The sequence below is a fragment of the Diospyros lotus genome, chromosome 10, assembly GCF_014633365.1.
Source record: "Diospyros lotus cultivar Yz01 chromosome 10, ASM1463336v1, whole genome shotgun sequence".
Classification (NCBI taxonomy): domain Eukaryota; kingdom Viridiplantae; phylum Streptophyta; class Magnoliopsida; order Ericales; family Ebenaceae; genus Diospyros; species Diospyros lotus.
In genome coordinates, this window is record NC_068347.1 from 30,726,760 (window position 1) to 30,750,888 (window position 24,129).

Below are 24,129 nucleotides of genomic sequence, written 5' to 3' on the forward strand. Positions count from 1 at the left end.
GTATTATAAACCCTATTTTTACTTTGATAATACAGTGTGAACTCTCATTTGTCGAAGCTCAACATGGACATAACTCTTCTTTGAGTGAACCACGATAAATTTCTCGTGTTATTATACTTTCCATCATTTTATGATTGCGTATGCTGTCTGTGTCTTATTTTCAGTATCATCTTTGTCTCTGTTATTGAGTTTAAAGGCTTCACTGGTACCCGGGTGTCTCTGCATTTCTGTATTTTGCGCAACAATACCTTACTTTGACAAGTATTCTAAAAGGCATGGGATCAAGCAATACGTACAGGTTCAAGATAAGATAAAAAGTACATCCCACTGATGTACAGTCAGTTGCTATCAGCCCATATCCAATGGTCAAAGTACAGGCACCACTCACAACACGAAACCATTATACTTTCACAATTATCCGTATACTAAAACCGTCAGTTAAAAGATTCCGTCACAATGAATGCTCAAATTCAAATTCCACAACGTGGGGCTATAGGGTATGGCATGGAGTAGTGTGCACATCTAAGATCATTTCAAGAAAAACATGGAGGAAAAATGACGAGAGATAGATGAAAAGCAGAATAAGAGGTAATGCAGAGGAATCCTTCCGACTTGCAGAATCAAAGACATCATTTTCCTCCCTCGCATGCTCTTTCTGAGTTAGTGTAACCATTTTCCTTTGATGCGTTTGTACAAAATTCAAGGTTGCAATTCACCGTAACACCTAAGAAAAACTATACCCTAAAACAACTAAGAACAGCTATACCCTAACTACAATTTTTTTTTTTTTTTGGGGGGGTGGGGTGGGTACAAATAAAGAATCAGATTTTCACTAACAAAACGAAATGTGGAAGCAGTTGGAGAAATGGCGTCGTCAAGGTAGCGTTAGGTGGCAAGTCGACTGGAGGAATTATCTTGACCCAGAAGACCATTTAGTAACGGGAGGTCTGCATCGTTATTCCTTGTGGATGGTCTCATTCTACGTTGCCGATCTCTGCCAATATTTATGAAGAAAAGATAAAAATATATTGAGTATCAGAAAAAAAAAAAATGAACTATAAGGTGCAAGCAAGAAAATGCACTTATAAAGTGGTGTTTTAGCGTTCATTAGTTCTTAGATAGTGTGAAAAGTATAGCATAACTATGCAAGTTTCAGAGGCTGCACCTTCTTGCCCTGCCCGAAGATCATTTGAGGAGAGAGCAGCAAATATAAAAATATATTTTGACGATCTATACGCTAATACAAAACAGAACTTGACCAGAACTTGATGAATTCAATGAATTTTGACTTCCAGTTGTGTAATATTAGTATGCAGTTCAAACACAAAGCTAGACAGTTCATAAAAACACTAAACCCTATGCAAGGATATCTTTCAGAAACTAAATGAGGGCAGATGTTGTGTTGTATAGGTAGTTCACTTAAATGACTTACATTCACGTTGGAAGGCCAACACTGAATATTATTCCAAAAGACCTGAGATAAGGCTCTTATTTCCACTTATTTGCTTGCAATCTGATATGGTCAAGTATAATTAAGAGGAAGTTCTTCGAATAAAATAAAAGGAATCATTTGTTTACTTTCTTATGTATCAAAGCCCAGAAAGTAAAAGAGACTCTTGAAATTGGGTTCCTACAATTTGTTGCCAAGAATGGGCCACAACACCAAGTTTTTAATCGTGACGAATATTTCTGCACACTTTTTCACACATTAAACCCAAAAAGAAGTAGCATTTATGATGATCACAGGAACAGTAAAAAGCTCTCAACACCATCAAAATTCATTACGTCTAAAGCACCAGAATGACAGACATATGGGTGAAGCAGCATAGAGACCTTACACTAGTTGATTGGAGCTCCATTGTCAATGAATCCTCGTTATCCTGAAGTAAGGATAATTAGTTTTATTTTATTTTATTTTTGTGGGATTTAATCCCCAAAGCCCAGTGACAGTAAATTAATACTATCATAATGTAATAGTCCAGCTGATATACCTCAATTAACAAATCTTTCCTCGTAATCATTCCAATTACACGAGATGCACGTGGAACAACAAATGTATGCCTCAGTCCGAGTTGACGGAAAAGATTATAAACCTGTACCCCATCAAAGAGTATGCAATATTTCTTCAGGTGACATCTCAAAAGCACAAGATTATTCATGCATGAAAACCATATACAAATATGACGAAATACGTTAAAGGATATCACCTTTGTTAAAGACATATCTTCAGGAACAATGTATGGGGAGGGGTTAACAAAAGCTGCAAGATCAATGTACATTTCCAAGTCATCGGGACTGAGATGTATATCATTAATGGACAATCCTTTACTTGAAGCGGGTTTCACAAATTCGCTGAAATTATGCCTGAAACTCAGTGGTAGTATAGAATTTTCAGATTTTGACTAAATAGACAACATTAACTATTATCAGGCCTCCACTTACCTGATTGGCAAAGAACTGCCTCTGGAATCACTGGGCAAAGGACTATGCTGAAAATCTACCTTAGATTGCAGAAGTACCAATAAATGACTGCATTTGAAATAAACCGTCAGAGTTACTTCATTTTCAACCAAATCTGTAGAATATGACATAAACAATGCAACTGCAGTCAACAGAATCCACCGAGATTCAGATTCATTCTGTTATACCTGCGAAGCATGAGCCCAATAACAAGTGTTTCTCCACTTCTTGTGTGCTCTATCACCTGCATGACATTAAAGCATTGAAAATATTTGAAGAGATTAAATCAACATTAAACAAGAGGGAAAAAAATAGACAAGCTTAACTTACAGGGAAGCCATTGTGATTATTGCTTCTTAAAATGGACACTACATCTGCAACTTTAATGACACGAGGGAAGAAGACAACCTATAAAAGGAATTTAGTTCAATAAATTATATGCCACATTAGAACAGGAGCAAATAGAACAAGAAGGCTATTGATATGTATGTAAACTAGGAACAGCCATGCAACAAAGCAAGAAAACATCAATATTTTTCTAATAGCAGTTGAAACTTAAGTATGGTTTGGCAAGTACTAGCCCCTGATATAAAAAGATTCTTCCTTTGTGGATGCAAGTATTGACTACCCTGACCTGAGCAAGCTGGAAGCCTCACTTGACATTACAGCTCTTCACAATGTAACACTTCTACCATTCCTAGGGCACTAATAGACTATTGATTGTATCACTTGCCTAATGGAACACTACAAGCTAGCCCCATGAGGTGTCTTGCAAGCCCTCTCCACCACTTGCATTGCCAAGAGGTGACTGCTTAACCAGTAACAACTTCGCCAAAAGGCTACACATTCCAAATTGTTCCCCCAACGGAATGTACTTCCTCAACCTCTACATTCATCTGCCCTGTGGTTACAGATGAGTATCAGAGAACCAGGCTCCAAATCCTCAAGGACATTTTCTGGAGTTTAAACTCAAATGTTTATCAGGGAATTTATCCTCTCCCGCCTTAACATAGGAAAGGGGGCTGACTCCTTGACCAGTTAACAAAAGAGAAGGGAACTAGAAGAAAAAAGTCACTTCAGGAACACAATATGAAAAGACAAAGAGCTCATACCTCTACAGTTCCTAGAGAGGTTGCACGATCAAAGTTGAGAAAGATGGCTCCATGGGTTGAAAGTCTATATTAGTTCTCCAACAAATCTATCGACCAAGGTCAAATAGCCACCCAAGCTTGTCTATTGAGGCCTAAATAACTTACAAAAAGGGCGTGGGATGCCATTGTAATGATCCAGACCTCCTCTTTACCAAAACCACTAGAAGAATGATCTTTTCTCTCTCTCTTTTGATCGTCTAGATTCTCTCCCTACCTATGTCATCTGATCTCACGGTTAATTGGTTTCTTAAGATTCCTCCCACAGAGCCGCACTTACTCAGGTCAATCTGGCCTTCCCAAAATAGTACACATCCTTGACAAGTATTTAAAGGAAGAAGGTCAATAACAGCAACAAACTTGCTCTTTCCCCAATTGGAAGAAAACCAACCCCCAACCCCACTTCCCCCTCCCCACCCAACCAAAGAAAAGAAAGAGAGAGAGACTGAAATAAACAAAAGAGAGGAAGAGGGTGGGAGGGAGGGGGAGAGAGATATTTGTGTTGATTTAAATGGTACCCATTAAGGGGTTTCAGTTCAGTTCCTTGTGTAGGTGTCCACATATCAAGGAATTTGAAAACTAGAGAAATTTTACCCTTTGATTTGCACATGCATCCTTTGCTGTCATTTTCCGCATTTTGTATTTAGGCCTTGATTCAAGTAATGGTATGCCCTTCAAACGAGCCTGTTCTTCGTATATACCTTCATTGAAGGCATCACCAACAGCCTGCAAAGAAAAGACTTGGTTTTTTTCGAAGCACAAATATTTGTATAATGCAAAAGTCTCAAAAGCGTACCTTTGAAATAAGGAGAACAAGCATGATTAGAGGTAAAAGCTTCAAGTTATTTGTAATTTCAACCATTATAACACAAAGTGAGACCGTCATCCGCATCGAACCTCCAAGGAAGGAAGCCGCTCCTAGCAAAGCATATCTAAAATTTTCACCATAAGTGAAAGGATTAAGTTCTGGAGATTATAAGCCACATTGGAATGGGATGAAGCACTATTATGTGTTTGAACATGACCATTTGACGTCAAAACATATGGGTGCCTTGTCCTGTTCTTTGCAAGGACACCTCACCAACTTTACACAAGTAAGCATCACAGAAATGTTTCATGCACATTCTATCTATTCTTTCATTTTAAATTGTTCCATGAATCTTCTATAATTTCCTAAAGTTCATTAATTGTTCCCAAATTTTCAGCAATTGTTTTAAGAACTCAACAACATTGACATTTTCTTCATTAAAAAGCATTCAATTCAAGCTGAAAATGTTTTTGCATAATGAATGAAATAAACAACTCATAAGTTTGAGAGAAATAATAACTCACGTTCCTTCTTCGATGTTAAGTTTCTTGTAAAAGCTGACAACAAACATGCCAACAAGACGCCCATATGTTGATCCAATCATAATTCCAGGAACAAACTGACCAGCTGGAACAGCAGTTCCAAATGTCACCACTGCTAAGGTATAGAACATGACCTGACAAAATGAAAAAAAACTAATAATTGAACTTACATAAAATAATAACAAAATTTTCACACAATATGAAAGCATGAAAGATTGCATTTCCAAGTTACTTTTACATAATTGACTCTTTATGAATAGTAATTATAAAATATAACAGAAGACATTAATTAATAAAAGGCAACTTTCAGTTGCTCCTGGACAAGACAAAAAACACATAACTGTCTTGGGGTTCAAAAGGCAACATGCAACCCCTTACAAAGTGAATAGATTAGGTAGAAAGCAGGAAATCACCACAGGAAACAAAATAGCAGCAGTCTACATCTGTAACTACACCTTCGAGGTGGTTAGAAAACTGACCTAAGAAAACAAGGGATAAAAAAGGACACACAACTAAAGCTCTTACTAATTATTTTATATATAACAGATGAGGTGCCAAACAATTACTTTTAAAGTTTCTAGGTGTAGCAGATCTGAATCAGTTCCTGTGGCAATCAAAAGACTGGTAAATAAGAACATAAAAGACAGCAGGCAAGCTCAACATTTCAAAATGAAACACATAATGGATAAGCAACAACACTGTCCATATAAATCAACTGTTATCAATCATAGACGTATAGAATTCTGATATATATATATATATAGGTGCTATGCAATTTACAATATCAAGAATTAACTTTTGAACTTTTTTTAATCCTTAGTTAAACATGCATCATTACTTATGTGCAACACATTAAAAGAGCACTCAGCCAGATAAAAGAAAAACAGCAAGTTAATGAAAGATACAATACCAAAAAGGTAAGCAGGCTTTGGGCACTATATTCATGAATTGTCTTTGCACTAAACAAATTCCGTATGGCATCATCCTGCACAATGACACAAACAATTAGAAAATGAAGACAATAAGGACAACATGGAAACCGGTAAAAGAAGATGAAGCCAAAATAAATTCACTAGACCTGAGTATTGAAGAAGATAGTTGCAAGATCATTGTATTCATTGTCCTTAGCACAGAAAAACTGCAGATGGCAAGAAAAATAATAATAAAATAAGAAAGAGAAAAGGATATGACGAGGAGATCCACCTAGTCTATCAACTAGATAGAATTTCAAACCTAAAGATGGAACAACAACAACAACAACATATCCAGCCTTTATCCCACTAAAGATGGAAAAAAAAAAAAAAATCAGTTATAACCAATTTGCTTGTACAAGAGGCGCAAAACTGAAGAAGAAATATAATTTCAATATTGCTGTCTCAGATGAATCGAACGGTATGGTGGCCTTCCGCTTTCTTTTATAGTCAACAGAGGTTGGATTGTATTAACAATGTTTCTTGGGTGTCAGTGCATAATGATACAAATGGAGAAACTTCATAGCTCTAGAATAAATTGATTACGCTGAAAGAAGTGAACGGGCCAACGTCTTAGCAAAAATGCACTCCACTGAATTTAGAAAGCTGGTATCAAATTCACAATTTTATGATTAAAGCAGACTTAAAATGTTTCTACAATTGTGGCCCAGAGGTTTTGAGAAACAACAGAATATCATAGAAAATTGCTCTGCACCTTGACTATCCCAAATACCATACACCAAAGAGAGACAGCAATAGTAATGAATTGAATTGAGGAGTTGTGACTCAAAAACCATTGCTCATAACTTGCCATCTATAATTTGTTTCCTGTAGTAACATCAATCATGGAAATCAGATATAAACTTCCCCTGTTAGACTAACCAAGCAGGGTTTGGCTGCAAAACCCACCACAACGAAACACACGCACCCAACCACCACCCAAAAAATAGGACAAAAGGGGTTCAAAACAGTTGTGACATAAAAAAATGGAAGAATCTGATGAATTATAATATCAAGCAGAAGGTCCATCCCTTGCAAAAAAATAAATAAATAAATTGCACATGCAGAGAGGCCCAATATAAGAGCTATAATAAAAATATATACTAGATACAAAGCAACTTTAGGTAAAAACATAAATACAGCCACTATAATCAAAAAGAAAGGAAAAGACAAACTGCAGATCTTACGTTTACATAATTCCCATACATTCCAGGAGGACGGGGGCATTCAATACCAGAACTAGGATCAGATTCAGGGCAGGGACTGCATTTTCTAAAAAGGGGTAACCCAAAGGAAATCACTGATGTTATCAAGGAGATAAGACATGCCTCAATAATCTGTAATATTAGGGAACATGTTAGACAAAATACCCCAGCATTTAAAGGAACAACAAAGGTCAGCACAACCAACTGAATTCTCTACCATCATACTTCAAAACTTACTTTAACCCGGCTTCCTTTCTTGTGCAAATAATTTCGACGCCAATAAGTAATATAAAGAGTAAGCTGATTGAATAAGGCTCCTGCAGAGGGGCAATTTTATACATTTTATAACATCATAAAAACATCAAGATCAACAAAATTTATATTCTTTGTCAGGTAGAACAATATGTCTAACAACAGCATACCAAGAAGTCCCCCTACAACACCAATAACTGCCATTGGCAATAACTCCTCAAATGAGTAATCCTCTTGACCACTAAAAAGAACCATAGTTAGAAAACTCAAAACAGAGGTTATATAGAAAATATAAAGTTCAGATTCTAACTCTGAGATGTCCCATATTATGAAGCCACCAGCGCCAAAATGTCCACATTTCCCACTCTTACACCATCCCATTGCAGTCCGCACCACAACAGCCACAATGGCAGATGTGAAAAAAACACGCCACATAAGTTGACTCCTCCACCTTCAATGTGAATCAAGGAAATCAATACATGTAATGTACATACACACCAATATTTGCAAATAAGTATACACGTAGCCACAAACTGAACTACACACAAATATTGCACACACTATATATACAAATGGCAGCGTCTGGCATGTTCACACACCTCATTCAAGTGCATGTGTCACATATTTGATGTTCTACATGCAAGCGTCTGCATGAACAGTCATGCATGCATAATCTAATGTATAAACTAAAGTAGTAAAATGTTCATGCGAAGTGATAAATAATTGAACACATAGGGATAGGGGTTGTAAAGTCTCATATATAGACCAGCAGTCCACAAATATTCATAGCATTTAGACAAAAGAAAACAAGGCAAAGGCTTACCACGATGTAACTTCTTCCAGTGCAAATAATACACCGCCAACCGGAGCTCTAAAAGCAGCAGCAACTCCAGCTGCACATCCACATGTTACCTTTTCAAAACATTAGACCAATAAAATGAGCACAATCTAGAGGAAATATCTTCCCTGCTGTCAAAGCAACTCAGTGAATTAACAATAGGATCAGGATCTGCTCCAGTTACGGCAAGTGAGAAGATCTTGAATTCATGACATAAGGTTGCAATGCATCATCAAATTCAAAATTCATGGTCAACAAACTGCCAAAATATATCCCAATTTGTTTTAGCTTCTGAGTTATAAGATCACCATTATGCTTTTTAAATCTTTTATGTTGTGCTCTTTCACAGCCATTGATCAACTGTTTCATGTTTTGGAGAGCTCCAGTTCCTACCAACTGGAGAGGAACAAAATTCATATAAGGGAACCGTCTAACAAATAAGCGCAATGGAAGTCACCTACTCCATACTCTTTTTTAGTTAGGGAAAAAAAAAGAGGAATGATGGCAAATAAAGAATGGAATGTTTCTGAACAATCTAATAACATAGCATGTAGCATCCATCAACATAATAGAAAAATAATGGAATGTTTCTGGACAATTTGAACATATTAAGTAATGAGCATATTAATTGCATGAATGTCACAATGCAAACGCATTTGTTTATTTATTTTTGAAGAGCAACATCACTAATGCAGATGTTACAATTATCAACATGTGTACAGCTTATAATTGTATTATGCTGGCAAACTTAGCCCACAACATTCTATGCAGCTAATGGACAGAAATCATTTGCTGATGAGGGGGAGTTTACTAGCAAGATTGCTTTCTGATCCATTACAGATCTTGGATAGACAAAACTTCAAATAAGAACTAATATTTTGGGGCATAAGTGCACACATAAATGTCTGTGTTCAGTTGGATTTTGGTATCACTCTTTGCTTTTCTACAATCAGTTGGTGAAAACAATTTTTAATACAGCAACAACAACAATCATAAGCTTTAATTTTACTAGGTAGGGTCCGTTACATGAATTCTAGATCTCTAGACATCTCCATTCACAGCCGTATCCTTTATAAGCCTATTGTATCCTATGTCATGTTTAAGGGTTACCCATCATGTTTTCTTTGGTCATCCTCTACTTCTTTTTGCTTCAAAGATCTTCCATTTCATCTACTCACTTTGCAGGTGTGTCTAACAGTCTTCTTCTCGCATGTCCAAACCTTATTAATCTCATCTCCTGCATCTTATTTGCAAATGGTACCACTCTTAAGTTTATTTCACATAGTCTCGTTTTTTATTTTGTTTTTTCTTGTAGGAGCACATATCCATCAAATATTCTCATCTAACTTATACTCATATTTTGCACATAGTACCAAATATGCCCCTTACTAAACATTTTTAATTGCTCTTTCTAGAAACAATATATTAGATTGCATTATTTCATTGGATACCTAATTGCCCAATAGACCATGGGCAAAGTATCTTAGATTTTAATAGTAATAAATACAAAACTATCCACCGCAACATATTCTAGAATAATGTGTCATACCATGTTCCTATTCCTTTTTCTGTTTCACATACCAGAACAATCCACATTTTAGGTAAAATAGTTCAAAGACATTCCTCTTTCTCACTCCCTTTGAATCTCTTCTCCCTATATCCAACAATCTCGCAGCAGCATAGTGCCTATCATTACTTCCTATAGGACACCTTCCACACCACGCCACACCACTTGACTTTCCCCATGAATCAACAATATAGGCTAAGGCTCAAGTCACAGGCAACAGCTTGTTGTTCACGTTCTAGTTACAGCCTTTATGTTCAGTTTGGCAAAGATATCATAGCATGACTATCACTTCCAATATGTAAAACAACAAAAATTACTCAATCTTAGTGCCACAATCCAAGGGCAATTCTGAAATTTGCGGTGGATAAGGCATTAGCCAACTATATTAGTTAGTTGTTGCATTGTCAATTGTACCCCTCGGTTAGGTTGTTAGCTGAAGGGAAGAGCCTATATAAGGCTAAGATGTATGAGGATAAGAATTCATGTGAGTAATAGCAGAATTCTTTCCCTCCTAATTCTCTTTCCCTCTCAATTCTCTCTCTAAAATTCTCCCTCCAAAACTCTCATTTCTCTCTCTCAGATATTCTACAATTCCGACTTGTTCGAGTCTCATCTCAGAGACTTGACATTTTGGTATCAAAGCCAGCAATCCCTAGCGTAGACTCGGCATTGGTTGCGAACAGGCGAAGAAGATCAGATCATAGTGAATCGTGACCGAAGAGCAGTTATAGATTGGATGACGGAAGGAACGAGGATGGAGGCACTAGAGTTTGGCATGACATAGGCTCATGAAGCTATCACTCAAAGTAGGGAAGGTGTGGAGGCTATTAAGGAAGGAATGTAGGAGGATTCGATAGCCTCTCAAGAGAGCATGCAAAAGGAATTAGAGAGGCATAGGGAAACAATTAAGCAATACTGACAAAGGATCAATAGCATGTTTAACATGTTGTCCTCGCTCCCTTAATTATGGTTGCTGCTGAAATTTCCTCCCCGATCAATAGTTGATTCAGGTATGGCCGGACAGGGCAACCTCCCTAGGCCCCCAGGAGTGGCAGAGGTGGGAAATTTGTCTGATGGGGAGCCAAGAGTTTAGGTAAGAGAAATATGCTCCCCTAATACTAATCCTCCCCTATGCCAAGGTTAGAGATACCTCTATTTGACGGATCTAGACCTAGGTGGTGGATCTGCCAATGTGAGCATTTTTTCTAGTTTTATAATGTAGCTAAACATCAAAGGATTACCCTAGCCACAACCCATTTGAATGACACGGCTGATTCATGGTTTCAAAGATGGTCTAGATCTAGAGGAATGGAGACAAGATGAATTGATTTTGCAAAAGAATTGTGTAAGTCTTTTGGGAAGAGGAATATAGCCGATGTGATTGAGGAATTTAACAAACTTAAACAGGAGGGATCGGCCACAGATTATCAAGAGAAATTTGAAGAACTAGGTGCTCTAATGTGGAATTCCCAGCCCTCCCTTACAAAGCAATATTTCGTGTCCAATTTTATTAGTGGCCTAAAGGATGAATTGAGGTTCATGGTAAAGATGATGATGCTAACCACAGTGAGACAGGCAGCAAAAAGGGCTAGGTTGCAAGAGTTGACTCTGGAAGCTATCTTTAAGAGAAACAAGACTTGGACTAGGCCAATTCCTTCTATTAGCCACCCGACAAGAGGTAATTCCCAAGCCTTAGTGGCTGAATTGACTCCAAGTGTACCTGAGGTAAACCCCAACTAGCTTGCTAACAAAACTGCTACCATGGAGCAGAGGAGGTTGATGGGATTGTGCTATAGATGTGGGGAAAAATATAGCCCTGGTCACCAATGTAAGAGGCAACTCTTGAACATGGATAGAGCAGATGGCATAGAAGAAGAAGAGGAAGAGGAAAAAAGTGAAGTTGCAGAGGACACACTATAGGAAGAATAGGGAAATGAGGGTGGAGAGATCTCTTTCCATGCATTAAGAGGGGGTCCAACTGGAAAGATCATCAAGGTGATGGGACATGTTGGTAAGAAGAAACTCATGGTATTGATAGACAATGGTAGTACTCACAGCTTCTTAAACGAAGCAACTGCCATTGAATTGCAATGTAGGATGACAGCCACCACTTCCTTATCGATGACAGTGGCTAATGGTAACAAAATGTATAACCACTATAAATGTGTAGATTTTAAATGGATGATGGAAGGGCAAGAATTCAGAGCTAATATGAGGATTCTGAAATTAGGGGGTTGTGACATTGTTCTATGGGTTGATTGGATGCATACAGTTAGCCTCTTAACATTTGACTTTAATAAGTTGGAAGTTACTGTGGAGATAAAAGGCAAGAAGTTAACATTGGTGGGGAGTTTCGAACATGGAGAGTGCAAAATGATCAATGGGAAGAAACTGCAGAAGCTAATACAATATAAAGTGGGGCAAATCTCACAATTGTATTCAATACACACCATGGAATGGGAAGGAGTAGAAGTGAAAGTGGAAGGGAGGAAGCCTCAAACAACTGTAAGCCCTGCTACTATTCAACTTTCCACTAAGGTACAACTTCCTGATAGCTTGCACTTACTTTGAACAAAATTTAAGGACCTATTTGTTGAACCCAATTGCCTACCACCCCAAAGACCATTAAACCATTCTTTACACCTCAAGCCCCATTCCACACCTGTAAACATCAAAGCCTATAAACACTCACCAATACAGAAAGCAGAGATAGAAAAACAATTCTCAAACATGTTATCTAACTCCATCATTCGACATAGCTAAAGCCCATTTGCTTCCCTGATTCTTCTTGTTAAAAAGAATGATGGAACGTGGAGATTTTGTGTTGACTACTGTCAACTCAACTCCAATACCATCAAGAACAAATTCCCTATAACCCCTCATTGATAACCTATTAGATGAATTATCTGGAGCCAAAATCTTTTCCAAATTGGATTTAAGGTCCAGATATCATCAAATCCGAATGAAACCCTCTGACATACCCAAGACGGCCTTTTGGACACACCAAGGGCTATATGAGTTTGTTGTAATGCCCTTTGGATAACCAATGCCCCAACCACTTTCCAAACACTTATGAACGGAATTTCAACCCTTATTTGAGAAAATTCATATTAGTTTTATTTGATGACATCCTTATCTATAGCCCAAAGTCTGAACAACATTTAATCCAGCTTAGAACCACCTTTGAGGTCCTAAAATCTAACCAACTATATGTCAAGCTATCGAAGTGTACTTTTGCCAAGGAGGTGGAGTATTTAGGCCATGTAATCTTTGGAGAAGGGGTTAAAACTAACCCTAGTAAGGTCAAAACAATGGTGGAGTGGCCTAGACCTGACACAGTGAAAGAACTTAGAGGGTTCTTGGGGCTAACAGGGTATTACAAGAAGTTTATACAACATTATGGTATCATCAATAGACCCTTGACAGAGCTACTTAAGAAAGACAACTTCCATTGGAACCCATAGGCTGAGGCAGCTTTTTTGGCACTAAAAAAGGCTATGACACAAGCCCCAGTGTTGGCACTGCAAGACTTTTCCAAACCTTTCATAGTGGAGACTGATGCTTGTGAAAGTGGGATAGGAGTGGTGCTTATGCAGGAAGGTAGACCCCTAGCTTATATTAGTCAAGCTTTAGCTCCAAAGCACCTTGGGCTGAGTGTCTATGATAAGGAGTTATTGGCAGTATTGGGGGCGGTAGATAAATGGAGACACTACCTTAAAGGGAACCCTTTCATAATCAAAACAGATCACGAGAGTCTACAGTTCCTATCTCAACAAAGGCTACATACACACTTGCAAAGGAAGGGGGTTTCAAAGTTAATGGAGCTAGATTATATTGTTCTCTATTGGAAGGGAAAGGAGAATTTAGTGGCAGATGCTCTATCCCGGAGGGAAGAAAAGGGTAGTCATCAAGCTATAACCACAGTGGTGCTTGAGTGGGTTAAGGAGATAGTAGGGAGTTATGATCAGACTGAATGGTTGAAGGATTTTGTGACCGAACTGACTGTTCATCCCACAAGGAGCCTAGGTTACTCACTCTCCAATGGCTTAGTGAGATTCAATGGAAGGCTAGTGATTGGAGATGATAAAGCCTTGAAGGATAGGATCCTAAAGACACTACATTGCTCCACATTGGGTGGTCATTTAGGAATACAGGCTACATATCATAAGGTGAGACAATTGTTCTTCTAGCCGAAACAAAAAAAAAAAAGATGTGGTGGAGTTTGTGCTTTCCTGTACAACTTACTAACGTTGTAAATATGAGCAGGTGGCATATCTAGGCCTATTGCAGCCGTTAGCTATACCTGAGCAGGCATGGGAGGAAATTTCCATGGATTTTATTGAGGGGCTACCCAAATTTGAAGGGAAAGACAAAATATTGGTAGTGGTGGATCGACTAACCAATTTTTCACACTTCATCAGCCTCAACACACTCTTTTTTAGCTCAGGAAGTGGCAAGGACATTCTTAGTCTCATTGGTAAAACTTCATGGGGTGCCTAAATCTATTGTGTCTAACAGGGATAAGATCTTTACTAGCAATTTTTGGCAGAAATTGTTTAAGAAATTAGGAGTGGGGTTGCATATGTCGATTGCCTGTCATTTGCAAACAAATGGCCAAACTGAGAGGGTCAATCAATGCCTCGAAGCTTACTTTAGGAGTATGTGTTTCACTAAACCCAAAAGCTGGAATAGATGGTTGTCTTTAGCACAGTGATAGTATAGTTCCAGTTTCCATAGTGCCATTAAAAGAAACCCTTTCGAAACATTGTTCAGTTACAAGCCCCCCAATTGCCAACAATATATAATTCCACAACCTACATGGCTATTATGGAACAATATCTGCAGTAGAGGCAAGAGATGCTAACTATATTGAAGAAGGAATTGGCCATAGCACAAAACAGGATGAAGCAGAAAGCGGATAGATGGAGGAGTGAGAGGTCTTTCAATGTGGGTGACAAGGTTTACCTTAAGGTGAAAAGATTCCTACAGCAAGCCTATACAGCCACACCTGCCTCCAAACTCAGCCCTAAGTACTTTGGCTCCTATCTCATAGAATCAAAAGTGGGGAAGGTGGCTTATAAGTTTCAATTGTCAACTGGGATCAACACTCATCCCGTGTTTCATTGCTGAAGAAGTCTATTGAACCTAATGCCCCTACTAGCCAAAATTTGCCAGTTGTGGGTGAAGATCTAGAAGAAGCTCTTGAGCCTCGGGCCATTCTAGATAAAAGGGTGATCTACCACGGTGCAACCTCCTTGACCTAGGTGTTGGTATAGTGGTCGCACATGCAACCAAACCATATAACTTGAGAGTACCTCCCAGAATTGCTGAAGCAATTCCCAAGAGCTACTGGCCTACTCTAAATTCTCGAGGACAAGAATTGTTTTTAAGGGGAGGGGAATGTCACGATCCGAGGGCAATTCTGAAATTTGCGGTGGATAAGGCATTAGCCAACTCTATTAGTTAGTTGTTGCATTGTCATTGTACCCCTCGGTTAGGTTGTTAGCCAAAGGGAAGAGCCTATATAAGGCTAAGATGTATGAGTGGGAATTCATGTGAGTAATAACAGAATTCTTTCCCTCCTAATTCTCTTTCCCTCTCAATTCTCTCTCTCTCAAATTCTCCCTCCAAAACTCTCATCTCTCCCTCAAATATTCTACAATTCTGACTTGTTTGAGTCTCATCTTAGAGACTTGACACTTAGATGTTAAGAATTTTTATCCTTGACATTGGCGCTAACAATGCAGATGAGAACATGACCAATACGAAGACAAAGAGAAAGGATTCCCATGCAGAAATTCAGAGGAAAACAACAAGCATTATTCTACATAATTCTCTCCCACAAAATGAGTTGAATCAAATAGGCTTATACTCCAAGATTGCATGAAGACTAACAAGTGGGAAACAATTATTTATTAGAAGGGACAAATAACAAATGAACAGATAGAAAGAATTTGATCAGCCACTTTCCAATAGCACACAGAGTTCAAAATTTAAGAAGCACAGAAATACTCACAAGATCACGGCGATCGCGGTCACTTTTGAAAAACTGTAGCCACTTGGAACTTAGATGATATTTTGTTGATCCACCCTGATTTTATCCATAGAAAGAAAAAAGGAAGTTCATTAAGCATAGGAGACAATAAGGTAGAGAGTATCATTTCAATAGCAAAATAATTACATCAAGTTAAAGTTATAGCTTCAGAATTCTAATTGCAAAAGGGATAAGTGTGAAAGAAACATACACCAGAAGGTGGCAAAGACAAAAACAGAAGTAATGCCAGCTTCTGTGCAGAAAAACATTCATTGATCCAAACATCCAATTAATAATTTCAAACTTCAAATTGTAAAGGAAAAATCAAAGAAATCTACACCAGAAGTGGAAAAAGTTAAAAAAAAGAAGTAATGCATCTCTGATTTAGAAATATACTAATCCAAAAGTTCCTGCTTTACAGAAATAGTACGAAGTGATCAACGAGTACCAATATTTAAGAAACAAATACCAGATCCAGATAGACCTTCTTTATTCATATGTATATTGTTACACACACAATCAATAATTTGAACTTCAGCATGCTCCTTGGAAGAAGGTAATACAGAAATCTGTCATACATGCTTTCACTGACATAGCAACAGAAAGTCATGCATGCCAGAAAAAAAAAAAAAAATAGTGAATAACTAAATATACCAAGACCATTTGAAATGTAATCTAAAAGAAATGGACAGAGATTTCAATACTGTGCTGAGTGCTTAACTTGATCCAGTTATCACTTCTACATATCGTCGTCAAATAATTATTTCCACAACATCCAAAACATGATAAGAGAATCTCAGTGGCCAAGAAACCTAAACCACTAAATATGTTCATGCATCATGCGCTTACTTGTCCAAGGAGTGAAGCAATGCAGGCACCGGTGTGAACAAGAGGGCCTTCCTTGCCAAGGGCCAGACCGCCTCCTACAGATCCAATGCTGCCAAATATCTTTAAAATCAAAATTAAAAAAAAAAAATCAGTTTTTCCTTATACCCATAAAGTTCACACTAAAGCAGAACAAAGCCACACAAAAAAAAGGTCCATCAGACCTTTCCAATCAAGGTTCTGAAAAGAAGGATACCATGGGTATCAACTCCTGCATGTTTAAATAATTGTCAGCAATCTCCAAAAATATGCAGCAGTTTAAGTAGCCGATTGACAATAATACTACTGATAAGGCCAGAAAGCTGCCACTTACCATTCAAGTACCCTTTAATTTCAGGAATACCAGATCCTGCTGCTGCTGGGGCAAATTGTGTGATAATATATACAGAGGAGAAGACTAAGACCAAGTTGATCAATACATACACTATAAATCCAGCAAAGTATGACTTCTGAATTATAGCAAAAGTCAACGAGAACTTCCATCCAGCAAAATTTTCAACAGACATGTTAATGAAGACAGGCAGCTAATCCAGTGCCTGAAAAAACGCATGGGAAGTCATTTTTTTTTTTTTTTTTTTGGGGGGGGGGGGGGGGGGGGACATTTTAAGGCCCTCATCCACAAAAATAGGACTGTGAAGCAGAAACAAAACTGTAGGAACTTGTTGAGATAAAAATGATAATATAAAAAGATAAAGTTAACCCTCTATCTAACAGCTTAAGCTTTTAGAGCAAGCAATTGTTGCACAATTCAACATGATATTAGGGCAAGCAAAGGTCCTAACTCCAAACCTCACTGCTAACTCAATATTTAAGTTGTTGCACATGTTTTGTCCAGTTATGCAGTGAAGGCTTTCCCATGTGAGAGAGTGTGTTGAGAGTAAAAATGATAATATAAAAGATAAAATTAACCCTCCATCTAACAGCTTAAAAACTTTTGGATTAGAAGGTGGTTAACAATTCAATAGAACTAAAACACGGGACATATATCTCCATTGAAGAAGCCTTAGTTCACATACTTCCCCTTTTTCCACCCTATGCATGTACCTTCAGTTTATATTTCATCACTTATCTCTATGTGAAAGAACAGAAGGGTTGAATATTAGCAACTAAATCACCCTCCAATACTGACCATTTAAGTCCTCTAACTACTAGTTCAATTTGTCTAGCACTATTCAAGCAAAAATAACTCTACAATTAACATAAACTCACCAATAGCATCTTAACTTTGATTGGTAATCAATAGTATAAACTGCAAATAAGTGTTCACTCAGATATTTTTGGATATACATTAGCGTGTGAATACAGGATTTATTATTGGAACCTTGGCCTTCTAGGTTTCCATCTATATTTTCCAGTTGCAATAGTTTACAAATATCTGCCCCTGGTTAAATTCATCAACACTCAACGTTGACTGGTAACCAAGGGTATAACTGCAAAGAATTGTTCACTCGAGAATTTATTATCAGAACTTTTGCCTTCTAGTTTCCCAGCTAAACTAAGCACTGAGGTTGAGTCCTTCTCAACCAACCTAATGTAATATAAGGACCAGTTCTCCATGACCATAACAACAAGTACTTTATGTCGCCATTAAATCTTGTGTTTAGGTTTGGGTTTTTGTAAAGTCAAAAGAGTTAGACAAACCCAAGAGAGCAAGAAGACTCAAAACAGCCAGAAAAAGAGAACTAGAATGTTTGTCGCACCTCCTCTTCATCAAAACTCCATAACATATCTCCCTGAAAAAAAACCATGTGATACAAATGGGAGTGAAATCCCAAATCCTTCTCAACCTATGATTTGGACAACCATGACTTCAACCACACAAGGGGCAGTCACAAAGGACAGAATGACCAAATGAACTCCAAAAACCTTGGCACAAGACAATGAGGCTATAGAAAATCAACAAACTTGACCCTGCTTCATATATAAATGATACATCACCAATCTAGAATGATATCTCCCACTTAAAAATATTTTAACTGTGAGAATGACTCCCAAACTTCAATCCTAGCAACGGAGGGGCTGGTTGCTCTCTACACCCCTTCCATGGGAGCGCAAGCTTCTAATGACCACATAAGGAAATGTAAAAGAACAAATAGAAAAGTCTCCATTCTTTATAGTCGTCTAAATCAAAGAGTCTTCCAAGATTATTAAAGAAAAACGAAAATATAATGTTCCACAAAAAATATCCTGCTATAGGATATCCCTCTTCAAGTTTCTCCCATCTATGAGCCAGAGAGTGTAAGTAAAACACAGATTAAGTAGGAATACAAGAAATGACAGCATCAATGCACCCGTTCAACATGTATTTCCTTTTTCTCAAACCTCTCCATAACATGTTCCCAGTCTTTATCAGCTCTGCAAGAAGAACCCAAAGGTAGAGCAATAAAGAAGATGGAAAAGAAATGACCAACTAGGTAACAGTGAATTTTTGACAGCTTTTACGCATACCTGAACTCCTACTGAATAATCTCACTGTCACCTAAATTAAAGCCCAACACTAACACAATCTAAAGGCAAAAGGACTGAGATATCTCCACATCACTGAGATGCATAATAAAACACAAGGATATTATCTGCAAAGAGCAGATGACAGATAGACAATTGGTACTTATCTTTCACAAGTAAACAATATGTCATGATATAAGTCACGGCAGGGAATATAACATGCAAGTGGCGGGCTGTCATATGAACGGTTAGGAAAAGGATAGTTATTTCTAGAAGGGGGTACTAGTGTAAATAAAACTTCCCTTTGGCGGGAATTGAAGTGAGGGATCCTCTCTAAATAAAGGACCTGCTTGATTGTATTCAGGCTATGCTGAATTTTGAATCAAATTCATTCTAAATTCTTCCTTAATTCTCTCCATTCTCTCTCTTTCACTCTCTTTTCCGAATTCTATCATCCTCCCTAATTCTCCAGAATTCTCATGAATTCTCTAGAGTTTCCTATCAGATCCTTCAAGATCTGACACAATAGTATGACGCTAAAGTGAAGTCTTCATTATTTCACTCCAGACATTTATCCAGACATATCCATATTCGAACAGAGGATTTGCTGAAAGAACATCTGAAGGACATTCCATTTCTAAAAAAGTTCACTATCCATTGGAGTAGAGCTGTTCAAACAATGAACCTGGCTATTTGAACAACTGTAATTTTGCTAAAAACTTGAACTCCAAGTTTCATACCATAATACTCTAATATACATTCCCATACCCAAAATGCTTTTTCATTTTTCACCATGGATGCATGAATGGTTTAACCCCACATGTCAAAATTAGGGCCCCTATGGCATAAGGAGATTCTCAAGAGCACATCAATCTAGCTTGTCAGGTGACATTCTATGCCAATGAACTCATTTGCCAAAGGGAAAACCGCAAGCCAGCCTCATGAGCCAACCACCTCCTCTCCCAAGCCCCTCGAAAAGACTAACTAGCCTTGACTGAGGAGCACACACAGTGCCTTATCTCAATGAGAACCAGAGAGGCATTCCCTCCCTTCACTTAAGGATGATTGTTGTCCATTTTTTATGGCACAGGAACTACTCAAACACAATGCACCTCATCAAGAGATGACTGCTCACTTACCGATTCCTTGGCTAGAGGCCATGCCCTATAAGTTGAGCCACCTTTGCCACCTTGCCAATCTTATCATCACCAAGACCCAAGGGATCAACGGCTAATTCAAGGGTTTTGTAAAGATGCTCAACCCTCTTGCAGCAAAGGCAAGAGGGGACACACCTTGACCAATCAACAAATGAAAAGTTACTAGAAGGCAAATATAATAAACAAAAGAAGATGCTCTATGAGGTGATTGGCCCCATCAGACAGAGCAACTCCTAGCAACCATTAGAGGCAGCCAACAATGTGGGAATGGCAAGTACAAACTTGTAGGTCACTGTTGGCCAAGGAGGCACCTTGATCTTCACATCTTCCTGACTTGGATGATCTCAAGGCAGCTTGGTGACCCTTATTACTGCCCACAAGGCCTCAATACATATATTCCACTCTTCCACATTCGCATATTACGAATAGCATAAATACTTGCAATCTTTTTTATTATTCTTAAGGCTCTTTACTATATTTTGTTTTCCTTGAAGAAAAAAGCATATCATCCAAGCAGATCTTAAATCTGAGTCAAGATCACATTTCAGTCTCAACGAAATTAAATTCAAGTAAAAGAGACAAGAAATTACAATCATAAACCAGAGACAGCAGCTATATTATTCACCTATCCCGATGAGCAAAGCGAAGAACCACTTCACTACCACATAATACCCGACGTAAAGCTTTCCTCTCTGTGACTGCAGATATCAAATCTCAAAAAATCAAACCTCAGAATTGCAGTATGAAACGATACCACTTCCACATTCACAAGTTCTAAGGTAATATTGCAGTTAAAAATGGATCGAGAGAGACGACCTGTTCTTCCCTGTAGGCATAATTCTCAATAACTTCATAGTCGAGGCTCTCGACCTCGCTCCCGTCACTGTTCTTCGAGCGGCCAAGCCCGTCGATCTCAACCTCGTCCTCCGAGTTTGGCAGCCGAGACCACACCAACTTCGCCGTCTCCATCCCGTTCTGGAGATGACTCGAAAGCATGATTGCTACCTCAACCTACATACACATAAATCTATCCAGCAAAATCGCAATCTCCGAACTCCAAATCTGGTCTCCAAACCCTAAACCCTAGAGGCCAGGCCAATTGGTCCTCTGAAGGCTTCGCGTCGGTGCAATATCACCCAGTTCACTCCTCTGAGATTCAAGCGATCACAGAACAGAGATCGGATTGTGTTTCCTATTGAATTGAATTGAATTGAACTGAACAAGATTGAGAAAGAAGATTGCTGCTCAGAGAGGAGAGAGAAAGCAAGATGACCACTGCTACGCCTCTCTGTCTGTTGAGGAGTCTCGGTTCTGTTTTTCTTCTTCCGCTTTGTTATATTGACTCTCTCAGATTTGCAAGTGGTATCTCGGTTGTCTGTTGAGGTGTCTCGGTCCTGACGAGGGTATATTATGGCTTATTTTTTTGAGGTATATATAGTATAATTTAAATATTTAAAATATTTTTTATTTAAGATAATCGGACGGTGAGACATATGACTAAAATACTATAATACTATTTACTTAAGGCGATAAGGTCAGAAATATTTTTATTATTTATAATATATTATATAGTTCTAGAAAGTATCAATAATATAATTCAAAAATGAATGGAGTTGTGCTCGTCTTGTCCCCACCCTATAGGTGTGCTCCATTTGAGTTTGCTAGTCCGTCCATCCTGGGAGTGTTCGCAATTCGGTCTAGTCGATTTTGATCTGGTTTAATGTGTCAAATCGCAACTGCACTGTATTTTGCAGTTCGATTTGGTTCACTTCGATTTTTGCGGTTTCATAGGTTAATCAAGTCACTTCTTGTCTCTTAAAAGAATAGTGTAAGAATTAAGAAGGTGAAGTAGAAGGGGCCTCGGCATCAAGCTAACCAAACCAAAAAGACCTAAATACAGTAAATAGGTTGCAGCAAAAAAAAAAGAAGCAAAAACACATCCTCACCAGAACAATATAATGTACAAAACAAAACAGTAAATCGAAAATCCAAGCATAATACAGATATACATGTATAGCATTTTGTAACTAAAAATAAGTCAAAATATAGAAATACAAGACGAAGGCCCGTTGCTGAAAGTTTTTCCTCACAAGAATTTTGTGACTAAAAATAAGTAAATAAATAATCAACAAAAATTGAGAGTGAGAGAGAGCATACCAACTACCGGCGATAGGTGCTGACTGCTACGATGACGTGGGGGCTGTCTGTGGATTAGTGCCGATCGACAATGTTCGAGGGAAAAGGGAGAGAAAGACGGTGTGGCGAGTGGCGTGGGTGGGTGCTGCAAATAGGTTAGGGTTTTGGGAGGAAATGGGAGAAAGAGAGGAGAAGAAGAGCCGAAGAAAAAAAGGTCGAGTAACTGCTGGTGCCTGCCCCTTTTATATTTATAATATATATATATTTTTAATTATATATTATATGTGAACAATTTGATTTTGAATCGAATCGTCAGTCTGTCAAATTACGAACTACACGGTTTAACATTTTTTCAAATCGAACCAAACCACCACTTCAAAAAATCGGTCCATTCGACCGAAAATCACAATCTAGCAACTTTTTTAAACACCCCTAGGCCGTCCTTCGAATGTTTAGATGCACGGTTTGATTTTGCATTGGAGTCAAGATGGGTCTCCCCTTTCCCACTGTCTATTTTACGGGCCCACCACCCAAAACAAATTCCATCATTTCAAATTAAGATTAATGAGTTGGAATATGATGGTAGGTAGACCAAATAATGTTAATTAAAAAAGTAAAAGCTTTTAAATAAAAAAAATATTTTTAAAAGGTTGGGACTAAATTTTGAAAACACGTGTGAGACAGTAGGCCACGTCAGTTCTTCTTCCTGGTTTTTTGACTACTAATTAGTAGACCATGTGATTAATTAATATATTGTTTAATTATTCTTCGCCGCCCCAATGGAATGTATGCTGCGAGAACCGCTCAAAAAAGTAGAGAAAGTATATTTAGTTAAAAGATTTACTGAATATGATATTTCATTTAACCCTTTTTAATTATGTATTTTACTCTTGGTATTGAAAATATACACACACACGCACACCCCCACTCACTGTTGCTTAATTTCCTGTTGTAATCTAACGTCCATTCAGTCAAAAACTGATTGAATATCCCATTTTAAAGACAGGTTCTATATACAAAATAGAACCATAGAGATTGGAAAATCAAGAGCCAAAACCTTAAGCTGCAACATGCATGATAATTTCAAATCAAGATCCATACATTTGTTTATGACAAAATGAAGACGATCAATTGACAGAGAAGTAGTCTATTTAAAAACCCAGAGGCTGAACTGGAGAACTGAGCTCCCATGATCAAGCAAAAGCTGCAAGAGGAGCCATGGAAAGGCCGAGCTGTTGAAGACGGCCCATTCAGTCAGAGTGGGGGACGGGGCGGCGCTGCTAGGCGGCGGCTCTGGCTGTGGGAGCGAGCGAAGAGGTACGGGGCACGTTTATGTCGACCTTCTGGCCGGCCTGAGAGTGGCCGGTGACGCCGCAGAGGAAGAAGTGGGCATTTTGACACGAATTTTAAAACGAATTTTGAATCGCCAGAAAAATGACCATCATAAAATGACATCAATAGCTGGTTGTGAGTGCTGGCGAGCGTCGCTACCTTCTGATGGCCCATTTGTCAATACTCGTGATGATGCATCATGTTGGTGCGTCTCAAAGTCAGCTTGCAATCATCATGAATACATAAAATATTTGTATTATCAATTGACCAACTAAATATAATAAATATAATTATACACAACTAATGTAGACTTACATAAGTATATGAATCATGAATTATCCTTTCTTTT

General features: G+C 38.1%; 1 protein-coding gene across 1 annotated transcript; it reads right to left on the minus strand.

Moving 5' to 3' along the window:
• Positions 1 to 612: 612 nt before the first annotated feature.
• Positions 613 to 21,695, minus strand: LOC127812100 (chloride channel protein CLC-d). Its single transcript, XM_052352425.1, is given in 24 exon segments — positions 613 to 994; positions 1,834 to 1,880; positions 1,992 to 2,093; positions 2,208 to 2,364; positions 2,443 to 2,529; positions 2,649 to 2,704; positions 2,791 to 2,868; positions 4,203 to 4,334; positions 4,405 to 4,540; positions 4,941 to 5,092; positions 5,869 to 5,943; positions 6,037 to 6,096; positions 7,117 to 7,266; positions 7,372 to 7,451; positions 7,557 to 7,627; positions 7,697 to 7,837; positions 8,210 to 8,298; positions 15,808 to 15,882; positions 16,675 to 16,773; positions 16,875 to 16,921; positions 17,024 to 17,228; positions 17,230 to 17,246; positions 20,938 to 21,010; positions 21,129 to 21,695. Coding segments are annotated over 24 exon segments (2,418 nt in total). The 5' UTR covers positions 21,309 to 21,695; the 3' UTR covers positions 613 to 885.
• Between the last annotated feature and the right edge of the window lie 2,434 nt (positions 21,696 to 24,129).